The sequence below is a fragment of the Pagrus pagrus genome, assembly GCF_965226575.1.
Source record: "Pagrus pagrus genome assembly, chromosome: 1".
In the NCBI taxonomy this organism is placed as follows: Eukaryota; Metazoa; Chordata; class Actinopteri; order Spariformes; family Sparidae; genus Pagrus; species Pagrus pagrus.
The window spans coordinates 11,888,627-11,906,344 of record NC_140185.1 but is presented as its reverse complement, the minus strand read 5'-3'; the positions used below and the strand labels follow the sequence as shown (position 1 = coordinate 11,906,344).

The 17,718-nt window shown below is 39.0% G+C and overlaps 2 protein-coding genes across 6 annotated transcripts in view; one reads left to right on the top strand and one right to left on the bottom strand.

Moving 5' to 3' along the window:
- The window catches only part of coro2ba (coronin, actin binding protein, 2Ba), a 58,492-nt gene extending 51,106 nt beyond the window's left edge, over window positions 1-7,386 (top strand). For all 5 annotated transcript variants that reach the window (XM_084360861.1, XM_084360863.1, XM_084360859.1 and 2 more), the window contains 7 exons: window positions 183-299; window positions 448-552; window positions 2,667-2,763; window positions 3,052-3,164; window positions 3,369-3,459; window positions 4,426-4,565; window positions 5,486-7,386. In XM_084360861.1, coding sequence (XP_084216987.1) covers window positions 183-299; window positions 448-552; window positions 2,667-2,763; window positions 3,052-3,164; window positions 3,369-3,459; window positions 4,426-4,565; window positions 5,486-5,620 — 798 coding nt within the window. In that variant the 3' untranslated portion in view covers window positions 5,621-7,386. The remainder of the gene's footprint in view (window positions 1-182; window positions 300-447; window positions 553-2,666; window positions 2,764-3,051; window positions 3,165-3,368; window positions 3,460-4,425; window positions 4,566-5,485) is intronic.
- Window positions 7,387-8,901: 1,515 nt separating this feature from the next.
- anp32a (acidic (leucine-rich) nuclear phosphoprotein 32 family, member A) lies at window positions 8,902-15,519 on the bottom strand. Its single transcript, XM_084360899.1, has 7 exons — window positions 15,323-15,519; window positions 12,510-12,659; window positions 12,304-12,426; window positions 12,022-12,220; window positions 11,803-11,918; window positions 11,659-11,713; window positions 8,902-10,155 (listed from the first exon to the last, which is right to left on the bottom strand). Exons 1-7 carry the CDS (start codon window positions 15,374-15,376, stop codon window positions 10,088-10,090), a joined length of 765 nt encoding a protein of 254 aa, XP_084217025.1. The 5' UTR covers window positions 15,377-15,519; the 3' UTR covers window positions 8,902-10,087.
- Between the last annotated feature and the right edge of the window lie 2,199 nt (window positions 15,520-17,718).

Below are 17,718 nucleotides of genomic sequence, written 5' to 3'. Positions count from 1 at the left end.
GGAGCCTATACCATCTGGATTGTCGCCTGCTCAAATAATAATCATAAAAATGCATTTTAAGTGTTCCTATGCACTAATCTTTAACCTCCAGCTGACAAAAATTTAGCTCAATGAAAGTTGTCACATCCTTTCTCTGTTTTATAAGTCACAAAAATAATTACTTGCTGTCTTTGTTTCACCAGCAAGCCAGTTGTAAGAACCACCGTGTGAACCGAGTGGTGTTCCTGGGCAACATGAAGCGACTGCTCACCACAGGGGTTTCTCGCTGGAACACCCGGCAGATCGCTCTCTGGGATCAGGTTAGACGCCATATGGCTCATGCCTGTAATGCCTGAGTGGGTGGAGCTGGTGTGTGTGTGTGTGTGTGTGTGTGTGTGTGTGTGTGTGTGTGTGTGTGTGTGTGTGTGTGGCTGTGTGTTAATTCCCTGTGTGTGTTGCTCTTCCCAGGAGGATTTGTCTATGCCAATTGTGGAGGAGGACATAGACGGCCTCTCGGGACTGTTGTTTCCCTTCTATGATGCTGACACACACATGTTGTACCTGGCAGGAAAGGTAATGGGTCACAACAAAGAAATAATTGTCATTATGACTGTATATCTGACTTATTATTCTCAGAGTTACCAAATTTAGACACATATATAACTCATTTTGGTATATTTTTCTATCATAAAGTCTCGAGAATGAACACAACTGTGTAGGACATTGAGGTTTTCATTGTTATGAATAATAATAAAACAAATAAAAATGATAGTGTAGTGTACACAGGTGTGTAGGAGAGGTACAGGCAGAAACTCCACACACTGTTCTGGAGAAAAATGTAATAAAACATCTTGGTCACAGTCAAAGAGAGACAATAACATTGTGGTATATCTGATATTGCTCTGTTGGTGTTGCTCCTACAACATCATGATTAATGTTGTTCCAGGACCACCATTGCAACTGACCAATCATGCTGTTGCGATGTCATATTGTTAAAACTCATGTTGGTGATATGTTGTCATTTCAACTGAGGAGAAACCAATGAAGCTTCAATTTGGAGCAAGCTATTGTGGTTGAATGGGTGAAAAACTGGACTCTCATCCAGGAGATCAGTGATCATGTCCCATTTAGAGCATATTATTATACTGATTACTCATACTGTTTTTACACTAAACCCACTTATCATCTTCAGTTTATTTTCAGCGTTCTGTCACAGTTTGGTTTAGGCAGCAAAAATACTTGGTTAGGTTCAGAAAAACATGGTTGAGTTAAAATGGACCCTTTCACAATGTTAAGCATGTATTTGAAAGGTGACTTGTCCCATGTGTGTATTTTTTTTTCCTTTCTTTTCCCCAAGTCACAAGTAGACAAGTCCCAGTAGACCATACACACACACACACACAACTATAAACGGTGTAATCTCATTATCTCAGTGTGCAGTGGTTTAAATATTCTCGTCAGTGTGCAATAGTGCAAGAGTTTTTGTTAATTATTTATATTGTTTCTACTGCTTTTTACTTATATTTATAGATATTTTTTACTTATTCATTGCTACTGTTTTAATTGATGCTATTTATTTTTGCTATCCCCTTTGCTGCTATAATATTACAAATTTCCCCGTTGTGGGAATTATAAAGGATTATCTCATCTGATCTTATCTCATCTTATCTCATCTCATCTTATCTTATCTTATCTTATTTAAAGCTATGGCATTACAGAATCATGATTGATCAGTTACAATGATTCTCCAGGAACAACACCAACACAGTGATATCAGATTGTTCCTCACAGGGTTGTGGGTTGTAGGCAGTCAGTACAGATTTAGAGCTGCAAATACCTCACAAAGTTATAAGCTTTACAAAGGTAAATATGTCCTTTTTGTAGCCATAAGAGCATGCATGCATATACATAATTGGCAGTGATAAATGAATAAGAGAATTGAACTGGGATTGAAAATCTTTTTTAAATGCAGCCATTTTGCATCCTTATAACTAAAAATCTAGAGAAGCAGGAAATGCCTCATAAATGAACAGAACAAACAGATCAGATAATATTATATAAACAGATAATATTAAAAAAAAGATAAATACACAAAAACAGAGGCAATCAAGGCACTGCATATGATTGTGTCAGAGGCTAATTAAAATCTGAAAATGTCTGTTTTTTATGCTTTACATTTGACAAGAAACATTGTTGACTGGCCTGACAGGTCCTGTTTCAGCCTGTCACATAGCCGATCACTAAAATGATTGACTGAAATGCAGTTATATGTCCGTAATGTTCTTTGTAAATGAGAACAGTTTGCTGAATGTCTTTAAAAAATGTAAGATTTCAGATATCTGTAACTTTGAAGATGCAAAGTCACACATTTCCCCGCATGTTACTGCACTGACATGTTTAAAACAACACAATACTCTGAGAAGTGCTGTAAGGTTTTAGATGATCAAAATGCCTTTTGAACTGTTAGATGGTCGCTCAACAAAAGATACATTTTTTCTTTCCTCATCTTCAATACCCTCCGTTACTTTGAACTTCAGTAATTTGAAGATTGTGGGTAAAACATTTAAAGAAGCAGAATCTAAGTCAGCACAGTCAGCACGAAATAAGATGACAGATGACATGGTTGACACGTTCATTAGCTACTTCCTGAACTGTGATGTAATGGCCACAATCTGGTGTCCTAACAGGGGGACGGCAACATCCGTTACTTTGAGATTACAACAGAGAAGCCGTACTTACAATACCTGATGGAGTACCGGTCCCCGGCGCCACAGAAAGGACTAGGTAAGTCATTTGTCGATCAGTAACGTCTGATCTCTCCTGCTTAGAGCAGAAAGAGAGATCCTCACCTCCTCATTAGCATTCTTTAGAGATGGGGTCTCAGTATTGCTCTAATTGGTGTTGCATGGCTGAAAGGATCAAAGAGCCATATGATTCTAAATATTCCCTAATTATAGTTTCATGAGCTTCTCTAACTGGTCATATTGCAGCAGGTTGATGTGACTATAGTTAGCTATGAATTCTGGGAAGTCATTTCAAGTTGTCACCACACGCCTCTGTTCCCGTCTGCAGGTGTGATGCCAAAGCACGGGCTGGATGTGGGAGCCTGTGAGGTGTTCCGCTTCTACAAACTCGTCACCTTGAAGGGTTTGATTGAGCCAATTTCGATGATTGTGCCAAGAAGGGTGAGTAAGTGAATGAAATAGTGTAATTAACTCATTTGATTCTCTGATTAAGAATCATTTCAAACCCAAGCAGAGCTGTTTGAGACAAAGAACTCTAGTTTGAGACAGTGCATTATAACCCTTTTCCTCTAAATATTAGATAATTAACTATGTAAGATGTAATCAATAAGATGAGAATGTATGTATGTGTTTCCTGGTTCACAGTCAGACACCTACCAGGAGGACATCTACCCCATGACAGCAGGAACAGAACCTGCACTGTCCGCCAGTGAATGGCTGAGCGGCATTAACAGAGGTAAACAACTCTTGGATTGGTTTATACTGCTTTAAAGGTTTGAGACAGCATTTTAACAGAAGCACCTGTTCTATTTTTCCCAATTATGAAGCACGTTTTCAATTTTTTGGGATAAATTGATTAGTTGTTTGGTCTATAAAAGGTCAGAAAATGGTGAAAAATGTCGATCAGTGTAGCCCCAAGGGACAAGATGACATCCGCAGATGTCCTGTTTTGTCGACAACCCAAAGATATTCAGTTTACTGTCATAGAGGAGGAAAGAAAACACACAACATTCACATTTAAGAAGCTGGAGTTGAAGAATTTGGACTCCTTTTTTTCCTTAAAAAATGACTCAAACTGTTAAATTGAATTTCAAGTGGTTGCGATTCATTTGATAGTCATTAATTGTTGCAACTCCTGTTGCAATCCCTGTCTTTCTTTTTCGTTTTGTTCTTCGTTGCCAACTCTCTCACACAATCTCACTGAACATATGGCTTCTATTGTCACCAACATTGTGCATACTCCCACAGACACTCACTTTTAATCAAGATCATACAACTTGAACCAGGCTCTGATTAGCATTTTCACTGGGCTTTTAAATAAAGCGTCAGCAGGAAGTGTTTTTTTTGTTATCATCTCCATTCTTAATGGTCTGTCTGCTCTTACCATCAGTATAAAGAGACAAAGGCGTACAAAGAGAGCGTTACCTTCTCTGATGTGGAAATAATTTCATGTTCATCAAACATTCAAACACTAGAGACTCTAGTGTGAAGGCCAGTTTGTAGATGACCAGAAGACTTGCGCATATGCATGTCCACAAGCTAAAAAGCTGTCCCAATTAAAGGAATTAGACACACCCAGTTGAAGACCAGTACGGAGCAATAATAGACTCCCTGTGGTGATCTGTGAAGGACTTAAGCCTCTTTGTGCTTTGTGTTGGTTTTCTCATGTTTAGGAGTGTTTTTGGTCCTTTGTATAAAACAGACCCAGTCTTGATGTCCCTGAAGGACGGTTACCACCGGCCAAACCAGTTAGTGTTCAAGGCCCCAGTAAAGGAAAAGAAGAGTGTGGTCGTGAATGGGATTGACCTGCTGGAGAACGTACCACCCAGGACAGAGAATGAGGTATGAGGAGAACTGAAGTTGGGAATTACTCTACACCAGGGGTCCTCAAAGCTTTGATGCCTGAGGGGTTTAGGGAGTCAGCATGTGATTGAGGGAAGCACACACTGTTCTCTTCTCTGAAGTGTTGTGTCTTCTGAAATTTTGTTGTGTTTTGCCCCTCAGGGCCGTCGTTATTTTAAGATTTTTCACACCAAAATATGTTTGAATTCACTGGATTATTCACCTCATTTTGCAGCCGATTTTCAATCAAACTACTGCATCACAACCAGCTCCCACCACTTGAAAAAGACAGGCAAATTTATAGCCCTTGAACTGCACCCTAAATAATTCTGTGCTTTTCATATATTACTCTGCCTTTTTGTTATGTATTTCAAAAATACAAACTGCAAACTGGACACAATTATCATTTTAGCTTCTCCGTGTTAATAATAAATTGGATGGGGGAGATATTTTGGTAGTATTGGGATCCAAATGCCACATTATCTGGACTCTGTGGACTGGGTTAAAGGAGTCAGTTTATTACATGGAGAAAATGACTAACAGACTAATTGAGCGTAAGTGTAAAAGTAGCCCTGGAAAATGCCAGAAAGGCGACCTTGAATCAAGATTATATTGTTAAACTAACCGACTAATTGAGTTCAATCTTAACCTTGAAAACGACCTTACCTCAAGGTCCATTAAGTAGCTGCTCTAGAGCTTTTGGTTATATCACAAATATGTTATTACATATAATCATTAGTGTCATATGTTTTTAAAGGTTTTAAACAGCAGGATAATTAATCCATACTTAAGGACTTCCTGTTGTGACCACAAAATGTTTCTCCATCTCTGCACATTTGCAAAATTTCCTCCTCGGCTTTCGCACTTGCATGTTAAAGTGTTTTTGTTACATGCATGAGTTTCTGTTTTTCTCCACGTAGCTCCTGCGGATGTTCTTCCGGCAGCAGGATGAGTTGCGGCGGCTGAAGGAGGAGCTGACCACCAAGGACGTGCGAATACGCCAACTGGAGCTGGAGCTCAACAACCTGAAGAACGTTAGCCCCAACAACGTCTGACCTCTGACCTCTCAGCCTCCTGGACTGGCAAAGCTGCTTCCTTTGCCCCCAATTCTGACCTCCAACAAGCTTCTGAGCCCTCCCACCCCTCTCTTTTGATATATCATAACTTCATTCCTGCTGCCCTGCATAGTGCACACGATAACATGATAACTGTTGGATAATGTCTTAACTGGTGCAATTACTGGATTATTGTAATAATTAAAGAAATGATAAGTAATGGAGGCAAGGCAGCGTTCATTGAGCGCCACCTTAACATGAAATCGATGAGAGGGAAGGTTTAAGAGCCAATCAGTTGAGGTATTATCTGTGTTTATACAACTTAATATTCCTGATCTTGCACACTCTCAAGTGTTAGGATCAGTTATAGTGTATTTTCTGCCAGATTTCCTGTGTGTTTATTCACTATGCCTCCCCTCGTCATTCACATTGCAATACGTTGATCACCATGCAAAGGAGCCCCCACACCCGTCCTCCTGTTACGACCAAACCATCATCCTGCGCTCACTTTTTGCTGAGGCAAAACTGGAGGATAAAAAGACTGCCACACTGGCTCCTATTTCTCTTCCCTAAGGCCTTAGACCCTGCTGCAGACACAGATTGCAGCGAGCTGCAGCATCCTCTCAAAATGGCTGACGTGAAGTGGTTTTGCAACTGACAGACGAGACGAGCTTTTGCAGAAATGGATCATGTTTTCCCACAGAGCTGCTTTCCCCCTAGGTCCCCTCTCACTTACGAATGTTGTTGGCTGTAGATTTACTTCACAATACTGACATATAACTACACAGATGCAGTTGTTCTTCTCAAGGAATGTGGATAGTTCACTCACTGGACGTATTTTCATTCTTTATTTAAAAGGGAGGGAAAGCAGCGGGGGAGACATGGATCCAGAGGTGGAGGACTTGCAAAACTACTCGAATATAGTCTCAAGGGAAGCTTTGCTGGCTGTTCTTGGTTTTTAGGGCTAATTTTGAGGATGGGAGGGTAATGTATATTTGCTTCTATTTATTTGTCACATTTGACCTTTTTAGCTAATAACATGTATATTTGTTAATCCCTTTGTTTTTGTACGATGTGGCTGCGCAAGTTAATGATTGTGATGCTTGATAGATTTTTGCTGAATGTTTCTGGTTGAAATGGTGCAAGATGTGTGTGACACTGTACCTTCAACGGTATTAGTTCTTCGACTCCAACAACATAACTTCAAATAAGTTATAGAAATGTATTCTTGCCTCTTCCTAACAGTGCAGAAAACTGTAATAATAACCATCCTTTTACATTTAAACTAAGTATATCACTATTACTGAACTGTGTTTACCTGTAGATGTGTGATTTTGCTCTAGAGACTCCGGTTCATCTACATCTCCTTCTGCACTTGTACCATCAACAGACTTTAGGCTCGATTACAGTTTAAATGCCTCTGTTTTACCAATGAACTGCATTTTTGAGAAAAGGACACTGGATTAACATTTGATTGTGCCACCCAGGTTCAAGCAGTTACCAAAAAGATGCTGCTAAACATGCCATGTGTCTTTAATCCAGGTTCAGTCAAATTCAGCCAGTTCTCAGCACTGTTTCTGCTCTTTATGGTCACTGAAGAGGAAAAGATGAATTGGCTGCTGGTAGAGCATGAATGGATTCGATGCCCAAAGGAAGTAGAACATAAGTTAAGGACTGAAGGACACGTCTCACATCATGGGGGGGTAAAGGCTATTAAGCTTTTCAGCTTCAGTTAAAACAATCAGAATAAAAACTCTTTGAAAGTAGACTTGAACCAATGACACAGTCATGGTAAACGTGTGTGTGTGTTTTGCAGGAGAAATTAAAAGGCTACAGTGAAAGTAGACAGTGGGAAAAGGATCTACCAGAGACGAATCAGCTTCAGAGGACAAACGGGTGAAGTTGCAGTTGGAGTAATGGCGTGTCAGGGCTTCTCATGTACAGTAGGTGTAGTGAGGACTAACATCCACCACTTATCTGTTCATTTATGGGAGAGAAGATTTGCAGGACAGAAAAGCTTTCATTCTTTTTTAAGATACACATTTTTCCTCTTACCTGTAGTGCTATTTATCGATCTAGATTGTTTTGCTGTGACTTGCCAACTTTTGGAAAGTAATGGAACTACATGGCACTCAGCTCGTGGTGCTCCAAGCACCAGAAACAAAAAATACATTTAAAAAACTGAACAGCAGTGTCTCTTTCCGGAATTCATGACCCTGTCACTCAAGATAATCCACAGTGCTTGTTGTGAGCAGTTTCATGTTGGATCTATTTTAGTATCACTGTGCCAAAGAAGCACGCATCCACTCATTGTGACAGAGTAATGTAAACATTAATGTCCACCTCCTCGGCTGAGCTGTAACATTAGCTAGTCTCTTATCCAGTTAGTAGATGCACGCTTCCTTCTGCACAGTGATACAGTGGATTATCTTGAGTGGCGGGGTCATGATTTCTTGAAAGAGACATTTGCTGCCCAGTTTTTTAAATGCATCATTTTGGCTTTTTGAGCACCACAAGCTGAGCACCATCTGAGTTCCATTATATCTGAAAGAAAACATCACCAAAACAATGGTGATTTATAAATATAAATAGCACTGCAGGGAAGATGTTTGAGTTTATGTTTATGGAGGGCTGAAACTGCCAAAATCTGAAAAAAATTTATTTCTTTTCTGCTTCAGAAGTCAGTGGCCCTTTTAATTTGCATGATGAAGCAGATATTGATGAAGAAATGTAGAAAGAAAATAAAGAAATAAATAAAAAAAATTTAAAATTACGAAAATTCATAAATAAAATAGAAAATAGATAGTGAATTAATACAAAAGGCAAATTAAAGCAGAAATATCAATTTATATCACATTTTATCAAGTGAATAATGCCTAAATTTAATGTCAATATAATTTTTGTTGCATTTAATGGCATTTTAATTGATTAATTGAGCCATTTATACATTTATTTTTGATTTCAGCAGTTTCAGTCCTCCATAAAAATGTCCTTTAAAAATGACTGAAACGCTCCTTGTACATTGATAACCTTTTGGAGAAACAAGTAAAACCCCATCTTTAATGAGCTTAGTTTAGTCTTAGGTAGGACTGTAGGTCTTGTTCATTATAGAGTTAACAGTATCTCACCTCCGTCTGCTGTGAAAAATAAATCCTTGTTCAGCTTTCCATGAAGAGAAACAAAATGATCATACCTGATGACTTCAAACTGGAGCTGTTCTGTATATACACTTTACCATTTGACTTGACTGTCGTACAAGGACCACAACGCAACAAAACACATATATAAAAAGGGATTTATTGAAGTGAATGGGAGGAAAAAAGAAACAATTTTGGCTGATGACAGTGGATTTAACATAGAGTGAAAAATCACTGAGGTAGGCCAATTTGACCATGACGTATAATAGTGAAAACAAAGTCCAAATAACTGACCTTTTTCCAGAGTTTACACTTTGAAACAATAAATTTTCAATGCACATAAGTTGCGGCTGTAACCTCCATTTATATCAAGTACTTCTCTACACTACCACCACAAATTCAAACATTGCCACCTGTGTGTCACAGAAAAGAACATGGAGAAAGTGATAAATGACTTCTGATGTCAAACAGTTCTCTTTATGGAAAGATTATGCATACAAAGTTATGTTCAAATTCAAGAAATGTCACACTGCGTTACTTTAGATAAAGCAGCATACATATTTAATATCTTATTACAATTCATAGTTTCACCTCAGTTGTCTGTTCAATGTCTGCCGTCATCAAAGAGAATACAAAAAAATAGATTTGGTCATTATTTACAAGAACACGTAATTTCCGAACTATCAAAGCTGAGGGTTTAAGGAGGAGGAGCGGCTTTGACAAGGGCAGACATTTTTTTTGTTATGATTTAAAAATATGCCCTGTGAGGGTCACACTGTGCATGTTCAGACACAAGTTTCACACCAGGACAGCAGAGAGTATTGGCATACTGGTGACACTACAAATACATAACTTACATTTAAAAAAACAGAAAGAACAATGCAAAAAAATAAGTTTAAGACGAGGAGAGGACAGCCATACATGAAATCCAGTAGTTGACTTTAAAATGTATTAGACATGCACTCTTTTTTTGTTTCGTTTTGTTTTTTCTTTTGAAGGGGGGTCTTAAAATACATCAGAAACTGGTCTTACACAAACGGTGAGAAAACAAAAAACATTTCTTAAAAAGGTTTATCTTTGCTAATATTTGATATTACAAAATTGGTGTCCACAAAGCAGTTAAAAGTGGACCGTAAAGACTGGAACACAGGAGCATCAAAGGTACGTAAATTTAACTTATTTCTCCAGACAACCCCGTCTACCTGACTGGCCGATAACAAAAACCACTCCTACTGCAATATGAAACTGGGGGAAAAATACATGGGGTTGTTGGGAAGTGACTGGGAGATACAAGTTTAAAACAGTTCACAACTTAGCTTCGAGAGGACTCTCAATCATCATCATCTTCTTCCCCTTCTTCATCCAGTTCCCTTTTTCTCTTCTGACCTCGCTCTTCTTCTAGAAAACAAAGAGGCGCATTTAAAGACAAACACCACGGTCTAGTGAGTGACTGTTTCCTGGTAAACTTCTCTTTCAGGTTAATGCGTCATGACGACAGCAATGCTGGCTCCTACTGTACGCAGTTTTCACATTACAAGACAGATTTACGTCGCTTTGTGATGGACAATAAAGATTTTCTGAATCAGCCGAGTCCCAAATCTGTACTATGTACTAATTGTAAGCTTGGTTTAGAGCTGGGACACATATCCTGTGCGAGCATACTGCCCTTCAGCTGTTATTCTTTTCATGTCTGAGAGATATTCTGCAGATATAGACGTTAAAATTGTAGTTAAATGCTGGTATGATGTAGATACGACAATTTTTGCAGAGACTGGTGTGGAAAAAAATTGCAAGACATTTAGGAGCTACCAGCTAACAGTGCCTGGTGTTCAAACAGCTTCAGTAACACTTCAACACTTCAGAAGAAAAAAATTACTATTTCACGTTGGTAAAAACACATTTCTGCTTCTTTGTTAAGTTTGATTTGCAGTGGAACTCAGTTTGATTGCCTTTGCACAGCACACAATGTATTATTTCCTGTTAGCATAAATCGAGGTTTCCTGTTGAGTAGCACTGTGGAGCAGTGTTTTTACAAGTGGGTCCCTGTGTTGTTTTTATCATGCACACGCCAAAGGACACATGGGCAATTGCACAAGTAAGTGGGCACCATGGTACAAATAGGAAGCGAAAATCCTGCCTGTGTTTAACGTGATACCATGTCTTGTGAATGTTTTTTTCTATGCTGCTGTTGCTGCACATCACATGCACAGACGCTGTAAATGCACCAACAGGAGCCGTGAGCTAGTTAGCAAACTTGGATGCAAGCAACGTACGAGTAAGCCTGTCACCATAATTACTTTTTGTTGGACGACATGTTGTCTCAGTTATTTATATCATTCTAAGATTATTTTATGCCACTGATATGATAATATAAGAGGATAATAACATAGGTGAAACATTTCAAAGCACAATTAAATTTTAATTATTAATATTCAGACACTGGAAATAGAGTATGACATTTTCTTTTTAAAAAGTGCAATATGTATAATTGCCTGCCTGTTGAAGTCATGCTCCAAACAAATAGGGGGCAGCATATCACCCGAGTAACCGCTAACTGCTGCTTAGCATAGCTGCTGTTAGCTCGTAACCGTGCAGCCAGCAGTCGTATTCATGGATTCTGGGCTGGGAGCTCGGAGCACCGGGGCAGTGTCGGTGTTGTTTACTATCACACTATCACCTCTCAAGGTACAAACTGGCTAGTTGGTTAGCATGCTAACTTCAACAGATATCTCTGCAACACAATACACAGGTGACCTCGACGTAATGTCAAAACTTATTTCTTCACATTCTGTTTTAATTTAATTTTAGTTAATTTTCAAATGTTTTAAACTAAACTTAATATACTGTATGGAGTTGGGAGGCGCCTTCAGAGGTGAGGTCAGCCACTTGTGTTTTACTCACCTTCATCATCTTCATCATCAACCTCTCTGTCGTTCAAGTCTTCTTCCTCTTCCTCCTTTTTAAAAAGACAAAGTTAGTCAAGAGATTTCAGACGGAACACTTTTACATTTACTAAATTAAAAATCTCATTTATTCTCATCCCACCTCTCCACTGAGGTCCTCCTCTTCTTCTTCTTCATTTTCCTCTTCATCCTCCTCTCCCTCCTCTTCCTCCTCGTCTCCTGGTGCTGTATCTTCATCGTACTCCTCCTCGTCTACATCTGGGCGAAAGCAGTCGGTGGTTAATTATCAGCCAAAGGAAAGCATTAGCATATTAAAGAGATGCTAGAAAGAACAAGGCTATCCACATGACCTCTGACTCACCATCTTCATCGTCCTCGTCATCGTCCAAACCCTCTGCGTAAACCTCAGCGTCAGAGTCTGGTGCCTCTTTGTCGTCTTTATCATAGCCGTCCAGGTACGTGAGCTGGGGTAGTAGCTTGAATACGTTGTCTCTGTATTCGTTCAGGTTTGTCACTTCACAGTTAAACAGATCTAGGCTTTTCAGCGTCCCCAATTCTTTCTGTCAAAAGAAGAATCAAGTTTGATGAATAATACAGCCAGCCGCTTTCTATCAGGTACTTTTTTAAAAGTACTTTCACTTACCAATGGTTCTATTGTGCTGAGGTCTTTAATCTTGTTGCCACTGAGGTTGAGATGTGTGAGGTTGGGGCATTTCGCTGCCAGAACTTCCAACCCTCCTGAGATCCTGTTATCGCTGAGTTCAAGCTGTTGATCAATCAAACAATCAAAATATGTAAAACCTTAAAGCCCAGAAGATATATAATTGCCTTACGTAGAAAAACACCCACCTTTTTGAGTTTATTTAGCTTCGGCAAGTGGGCAACTGTCGTCAGTCCAACGTTGATTGTGCTTAGAAACTCCAGCTCCTCAAATTCGTCTGTTAGACCTTCGATCTTTCCTTCATTTGAGCGACAGTTGTCTAGCACAAGTTCTTTGACCTGAAGAACAAACAGAAACATCTAGTCAGAATATGTCAAATGAATAAATAGCTGAAAATATGTCAAAGGTCAGAGAGCATTAAATACGTTCTGGGTGTGTTCATTTCTTTGTTCGGACATTTCAAGGTTTAAACTTTTTTGATAAAAGTTTGGTTTCAGTCGTTTTATTTGGAAGAGATGCTCTAATTCCTAGCAAAGTTGAATGTGACTTTACTTTTACAAGTCACTTTGGACTTAATTGTCTGCCAAGTACAGACTGTGAAAATGTAAGGTAGTATTTGGCACATGAAATCGATTGTGTTTCAGCTTTTGGAAAGCTCACCATGTTCCATTCAAGCAATTTCGAGACTAGGCTTAATTTTTTGGAGAGTTAAATTAAGGAGCAAGCTAACACAGATTGATCTACATTAATTTTACCTTAAGGCCGTATCTGTTCTCAAAATAGCTTATGGTATATTTACTCAAGTGCTTGTACCAGAGTGGCACCATTTACTGTCACTTTATACTACAGTTAGTTTTGGAGAAGAAATTCAAACTCAGAATGTTAATATTTACATTATTAATGAAGCAATAATACAAACTCAGAATTATTATTTTTTTCCATAAGTGAATGAACAAGCTGTTCTCAGAGGAAAATAAGGTCCCAGATAACTGTTTGAAGCTAGAAAGGTGGCAGGGTCCGCCACATATAAACAAAGGAATACAGTAAGAAACCGTGTTGTCCTTTAAAGTCAGTTTGTTTATTCAGTCATGAAAACAAAGAGACTTTGTTCATTTAGTTTGTTTAGCCATACAAAATTTCTTGTGCAAAACAACATAGAGCATCTTCACAGTTGGCTCTACATTGATGTAAAACATAATAAAAATGCTGCTTTCAAGTTCAATTTCTAATAACAATCTAATAATGTAGGCTATATATAATAATATAAACGTTATTGTTGATGAATAATAGGCTAGTAGTGTGCTTTATTTAGGCGCAAGCAAACTTTTGAAAGCAGGACTTCATTTTCAAGGAGTAAATATATTTTAATTGTGTGGTATTGCTGTTAGCTATTGCTATTAAGTATTAGTATACTTCTCTTAACACTGTTTACGCTTACATAACACTGCTTAAGCATTAAATTAAAAAAAACTTTACAAAGAAATGTAAGAAAAAGGTTCTTACATGAACCTAGTCCTTCAGGGCTAGCTAAACAAAGGCACCACAGCCTGTACTACAGTGTAAGAGCGTGTCAGCGCATTGATATTTCATTAGTGCGATGTGCGGTCACAGGTGCGCTGTTATCGGATATTTTACTGCGGCCTTGAACGTGACTCAGCCAATCAGCACCGAGGACCGGAACTATAAACACCACCGTCCATCATTAGATCAATACTCCGTTCACACACATGTCATCAAGTATCGCGATGCACTGGCTCTGCTTTCATTACGTAAATATCACATTTAGCTACTTTTCCAGTCCGAGCAGATGTAACGCGACGGTTCGTAGGCGTTTCTTTTCGAGGTGAAGTGTAATGAGAGATGTGTGTGAGCGGCGCAGATGCACATTAGTCAAAACAAGTCGGAGTGAAACAGACCTACGAGTCGTGCACAGGGTCATTTGTGAGTAGGAGGGGCAGCTGAGGCAGATTAGATAGCTGCCAGGCAAACGTTTCATTGTGTCTTGTGCTAAACAGTTGCCGATTGGATCGATGGCGTGTATAGACTCCTAATAATACGAAGGTATGATGAATCGTTCGTCATGTGTGTCGAATGAACGGGATGTTCGCTGTGTTTCGTATTGCCTTTGTTTCTCGGTAAAATGGCGGCTTGTCCTAGTTCTGGAAAACTGGAGCAACAACGCGGCTCGACGATTTGTTGTCATTGTGTGCCTGTCGGCCTCTCGTCGATACCGACAGAGCCTCGGTGACTCCAGTGAACGGGCACCGAGCGGTCCACAACGACACGCGGGAGTGTGTTCGTGCCTCGCGCCGCCGTGTTAACGGATAACGGTCCATGCTAGCGCCGCTTTCTTCGGGGCCATCTGTGCGCACCGTGGCCCCGGTCCTCGGCTCGCAGGCTCACCAGTGTTGAGCTGCTCCGTGTTTGAATGCACCTCCTGCAGACATAAACGAGCTCGGCCGGACAGTTTGAGCGACTGTACGTGCAGAATGCAGCTCAAATCGAGGCTGTGATCTTTATGCATCATTGATAATGTCATGACTTTGAGTATCCGCATCCCTTAACGCGCCAAGCGCACGGCTTAAACATGTTTGTGTGAAATGCATCTTTCCAGTCAGTCACAGCACAATCAGACGACGAGTAAATAAACAACAAGAGGGGGGTTTAAAACGAGAAAGGGGCTGCGTTCGTAGATGAAAAGTTACAAATATGGCTCCTCGTACTGCTGCTTGCCTTGTTTATACCGCTGGCATATAGAAAAAGCGGTGCTGCATTCTCAAACTGCTCATGGAAAACGTGATGTTGGAGCCGCACAAAAGTTCCAGCAGCGTCCCCGCAGCACCTGCCGGCTGTAAACACGCTCTCAGCAATGTGACCCGACCTCTCCATCATCTTTTAACTTGTAAGAAACTTTGACTCCCCCACGCCAAGACATCACACGAAAAGATTCTCCATTAGCTGAGTGTGAAACGGTACCGAGCGAGATGTGAGGCCAACTTACGTCTGACGGAGTGCGGTTCCGCAACTCTAGATGAATTCTTTTCTTCATGTCCATCCTGGATCAGCGCGCCCGGGAGATGATACACACTTTTAAAAAATTACTGCAAATGCAACTAGCACCTCCAGAACAGACTGCTGTTGTTCATTCAAACTTGATCCGCTCGGTGGGCGGGAGCACGTCTCGGGATTGTCGTCACCGCCGACCAATGGCAGCGGCTAAATAAAGAGGGAACGGATTTACAGAGGCACGGGCCAATGGAGCCTCCCTTATAAAACTGGGTGGGGTTTTGTTGTCGAAGTTTGGTTGTTTTGTTAACTTAAGTTTACATGGTTAATGTAATACTTAGATGTTTAACAGTGAGCACAAGCGATGGGAGAGAGATGCCACATGTTTGTCAGTGCATGAATAATCAACATCAAACCCTCCGCATGACTTCAAGCCTTGTTTAGAGCTGGTGATTATGTGGAGCTCTTATTTATTGTCATAAAACAACATACACATAACACATTTGTCCCAGTGTTTACAAAACAAGAACAAAAAAAGTAAGTAAGACAAACAAAAGTAAATCACTCCAATGAAGGAATTTTAAAATAATATGTGACAAACAAGATGTTTTACTCAAAGCCGGAGCAGGACTGGTAAAAAATAATAATGATATTGACAAGGATATAGAGCAGGTCTGCAGCTAACGATTATTTTCATTATCGATTAATCTGCAGATTATTATAAGATAATTATTTATTAGTCCCACAACAGGGAAACTTGCATTATTACAGCAGCAAAGAGGACAGCAAAAACAGAGCACCAATTAAACACAGTAATAATAAATAAGCATGAAAATGTATGTAAAAAAGCAGTAAGAACAATATAAATAATACAAATAAACACAGCTCAAAGATATTTACACCATTGCCCATCGGCAATTGAGAGAGCACAGTAAAAAGTCAGTTTTGGTGAGTTGTTGGTCTACTGTTTGGTTGTTTGTTAACTTGAGTTTACATGGTTAATGTAATACTGAAATGTTTAACACTGAGCACAAGCAGAGAGAGGAATGCCACATGTTTGTCAGTGCATGAATGTCAATAGTAAACCTCCACATGACTGCAAGCCTTGTTTAACCCTCATGCAACTGATGAAAAATAGAAACATTTTACTCAGACCACATTAACTGATCCATGTCCATAAAAATACCATATAGTATATTATTTTCCCTCCTTCCAACCTTTGCTGGGTTACATTCTTCAACATCAGTCCTGATAATAACTACTAAATATTCATTCATTTTCTGGATTTTAACTCTTTAAATACCAGTTTGTTTGCATGATGCCACTGTTGTTTTTAATGAAAAAAAAAAATAATTTATGTAATATATAATATTTCTATGACAGTGTTTCACATGGAACATTTTTTTGTTCTGTATGTGGTCTTTTATCAGTTGCATGAGGGTTCAGTTTTATTATAAGGCAAAGTCCCCTACAGGACACAAGGGGAATGGCATGTACTTAGTCTATGGGCCAAAACACATCTAGTGAAAAATAGTAAAAACTACAAAAACTCATCCAGGACTACAGAATGAAGCCTGATAACATGATGCATGATTGTATGCTGTAATGACAGCGGGTTGAAAAAAAAGGTTTAAAGATACATAATATGTACAACGGTTTTAGCTGTCTGTAATATTCACAGGGTATTATAGACCTATTATATGAGCTGAGGTGGACATTTAACACCTTTGCCAAAACTGTATGCAATATGCATTTATACACTTAAAATGATCCAAAAATGAAAGAAAAAAACCCAACATAAAATGTATCAACAGTTGCATGAGGGTTGAAGGTGGTTATTATATAGAGCTCTTATTTATTGTCATACAACAACATACACATAATACATTTGTCCCAATATTTACAAAACAAGAAGGAAAATGTAAGAAAACCAAAATAAAATCACAAAAAACAGTCCTACATGATTGGTGCCTGCAAAGAAAAAGACATTGAATAATATTTAACACAAACAAGGTGTAATACTCAAAACAGAAGCATGATCGGTAAAAAAAAATGGAAAAAAAGTCCAACTTACTTTTCCCTTAAAACTGCCATAACATTTAACGATTAATCTGCTGATTATTTTAGATAAGATAATCCTTTATTAGACCTACAACAGGGAAACTTGCTTTATTACAGCAACAAAGGGGAGAGCAAAAATAGAGAGTATCGGTTATGATGATGTGAAGCAGAACTGCAACAAATGATTATTTGCATTATCAATGAATCTGCCGGTTATTTTCAAAATAAATCGATTAATCATTTAGTCTGTAAAATTAGAGCCTGACTGATATTACAGAGTCAAAGATTCTAAGTTTGATTTATCAGCTGGTATATACATCGTTTTTGCAA

What these genes read in the sequence shown, in the direction of transcription:
- anp32a (XM_084360899.1), bottom strand. Translation starts at nt 15,376, where the DNA reads ATGGACATGAAGAAAAGAATTCATCTAGAGTTGCGGAACCGCACTCCG. An exon ending in GGAACCGCACTCCGTCAGAC is followed by an intron (nt 12,660 to 15,322) that starts GTAAGTTGGCCT and finishes TTTGTTCTTCAG; the next exon opens with GTCAAAGAACTTGTGCTAGA. An exon ending in TCAGCACAATAGAACCATTG is followed by an intron (nt 12,221 to 12,303) that starts GTAAGTGAAAGT and finishes TTCTTTTGACAG; the next exon opens with AAAGAATTGGGGACGCTGAA.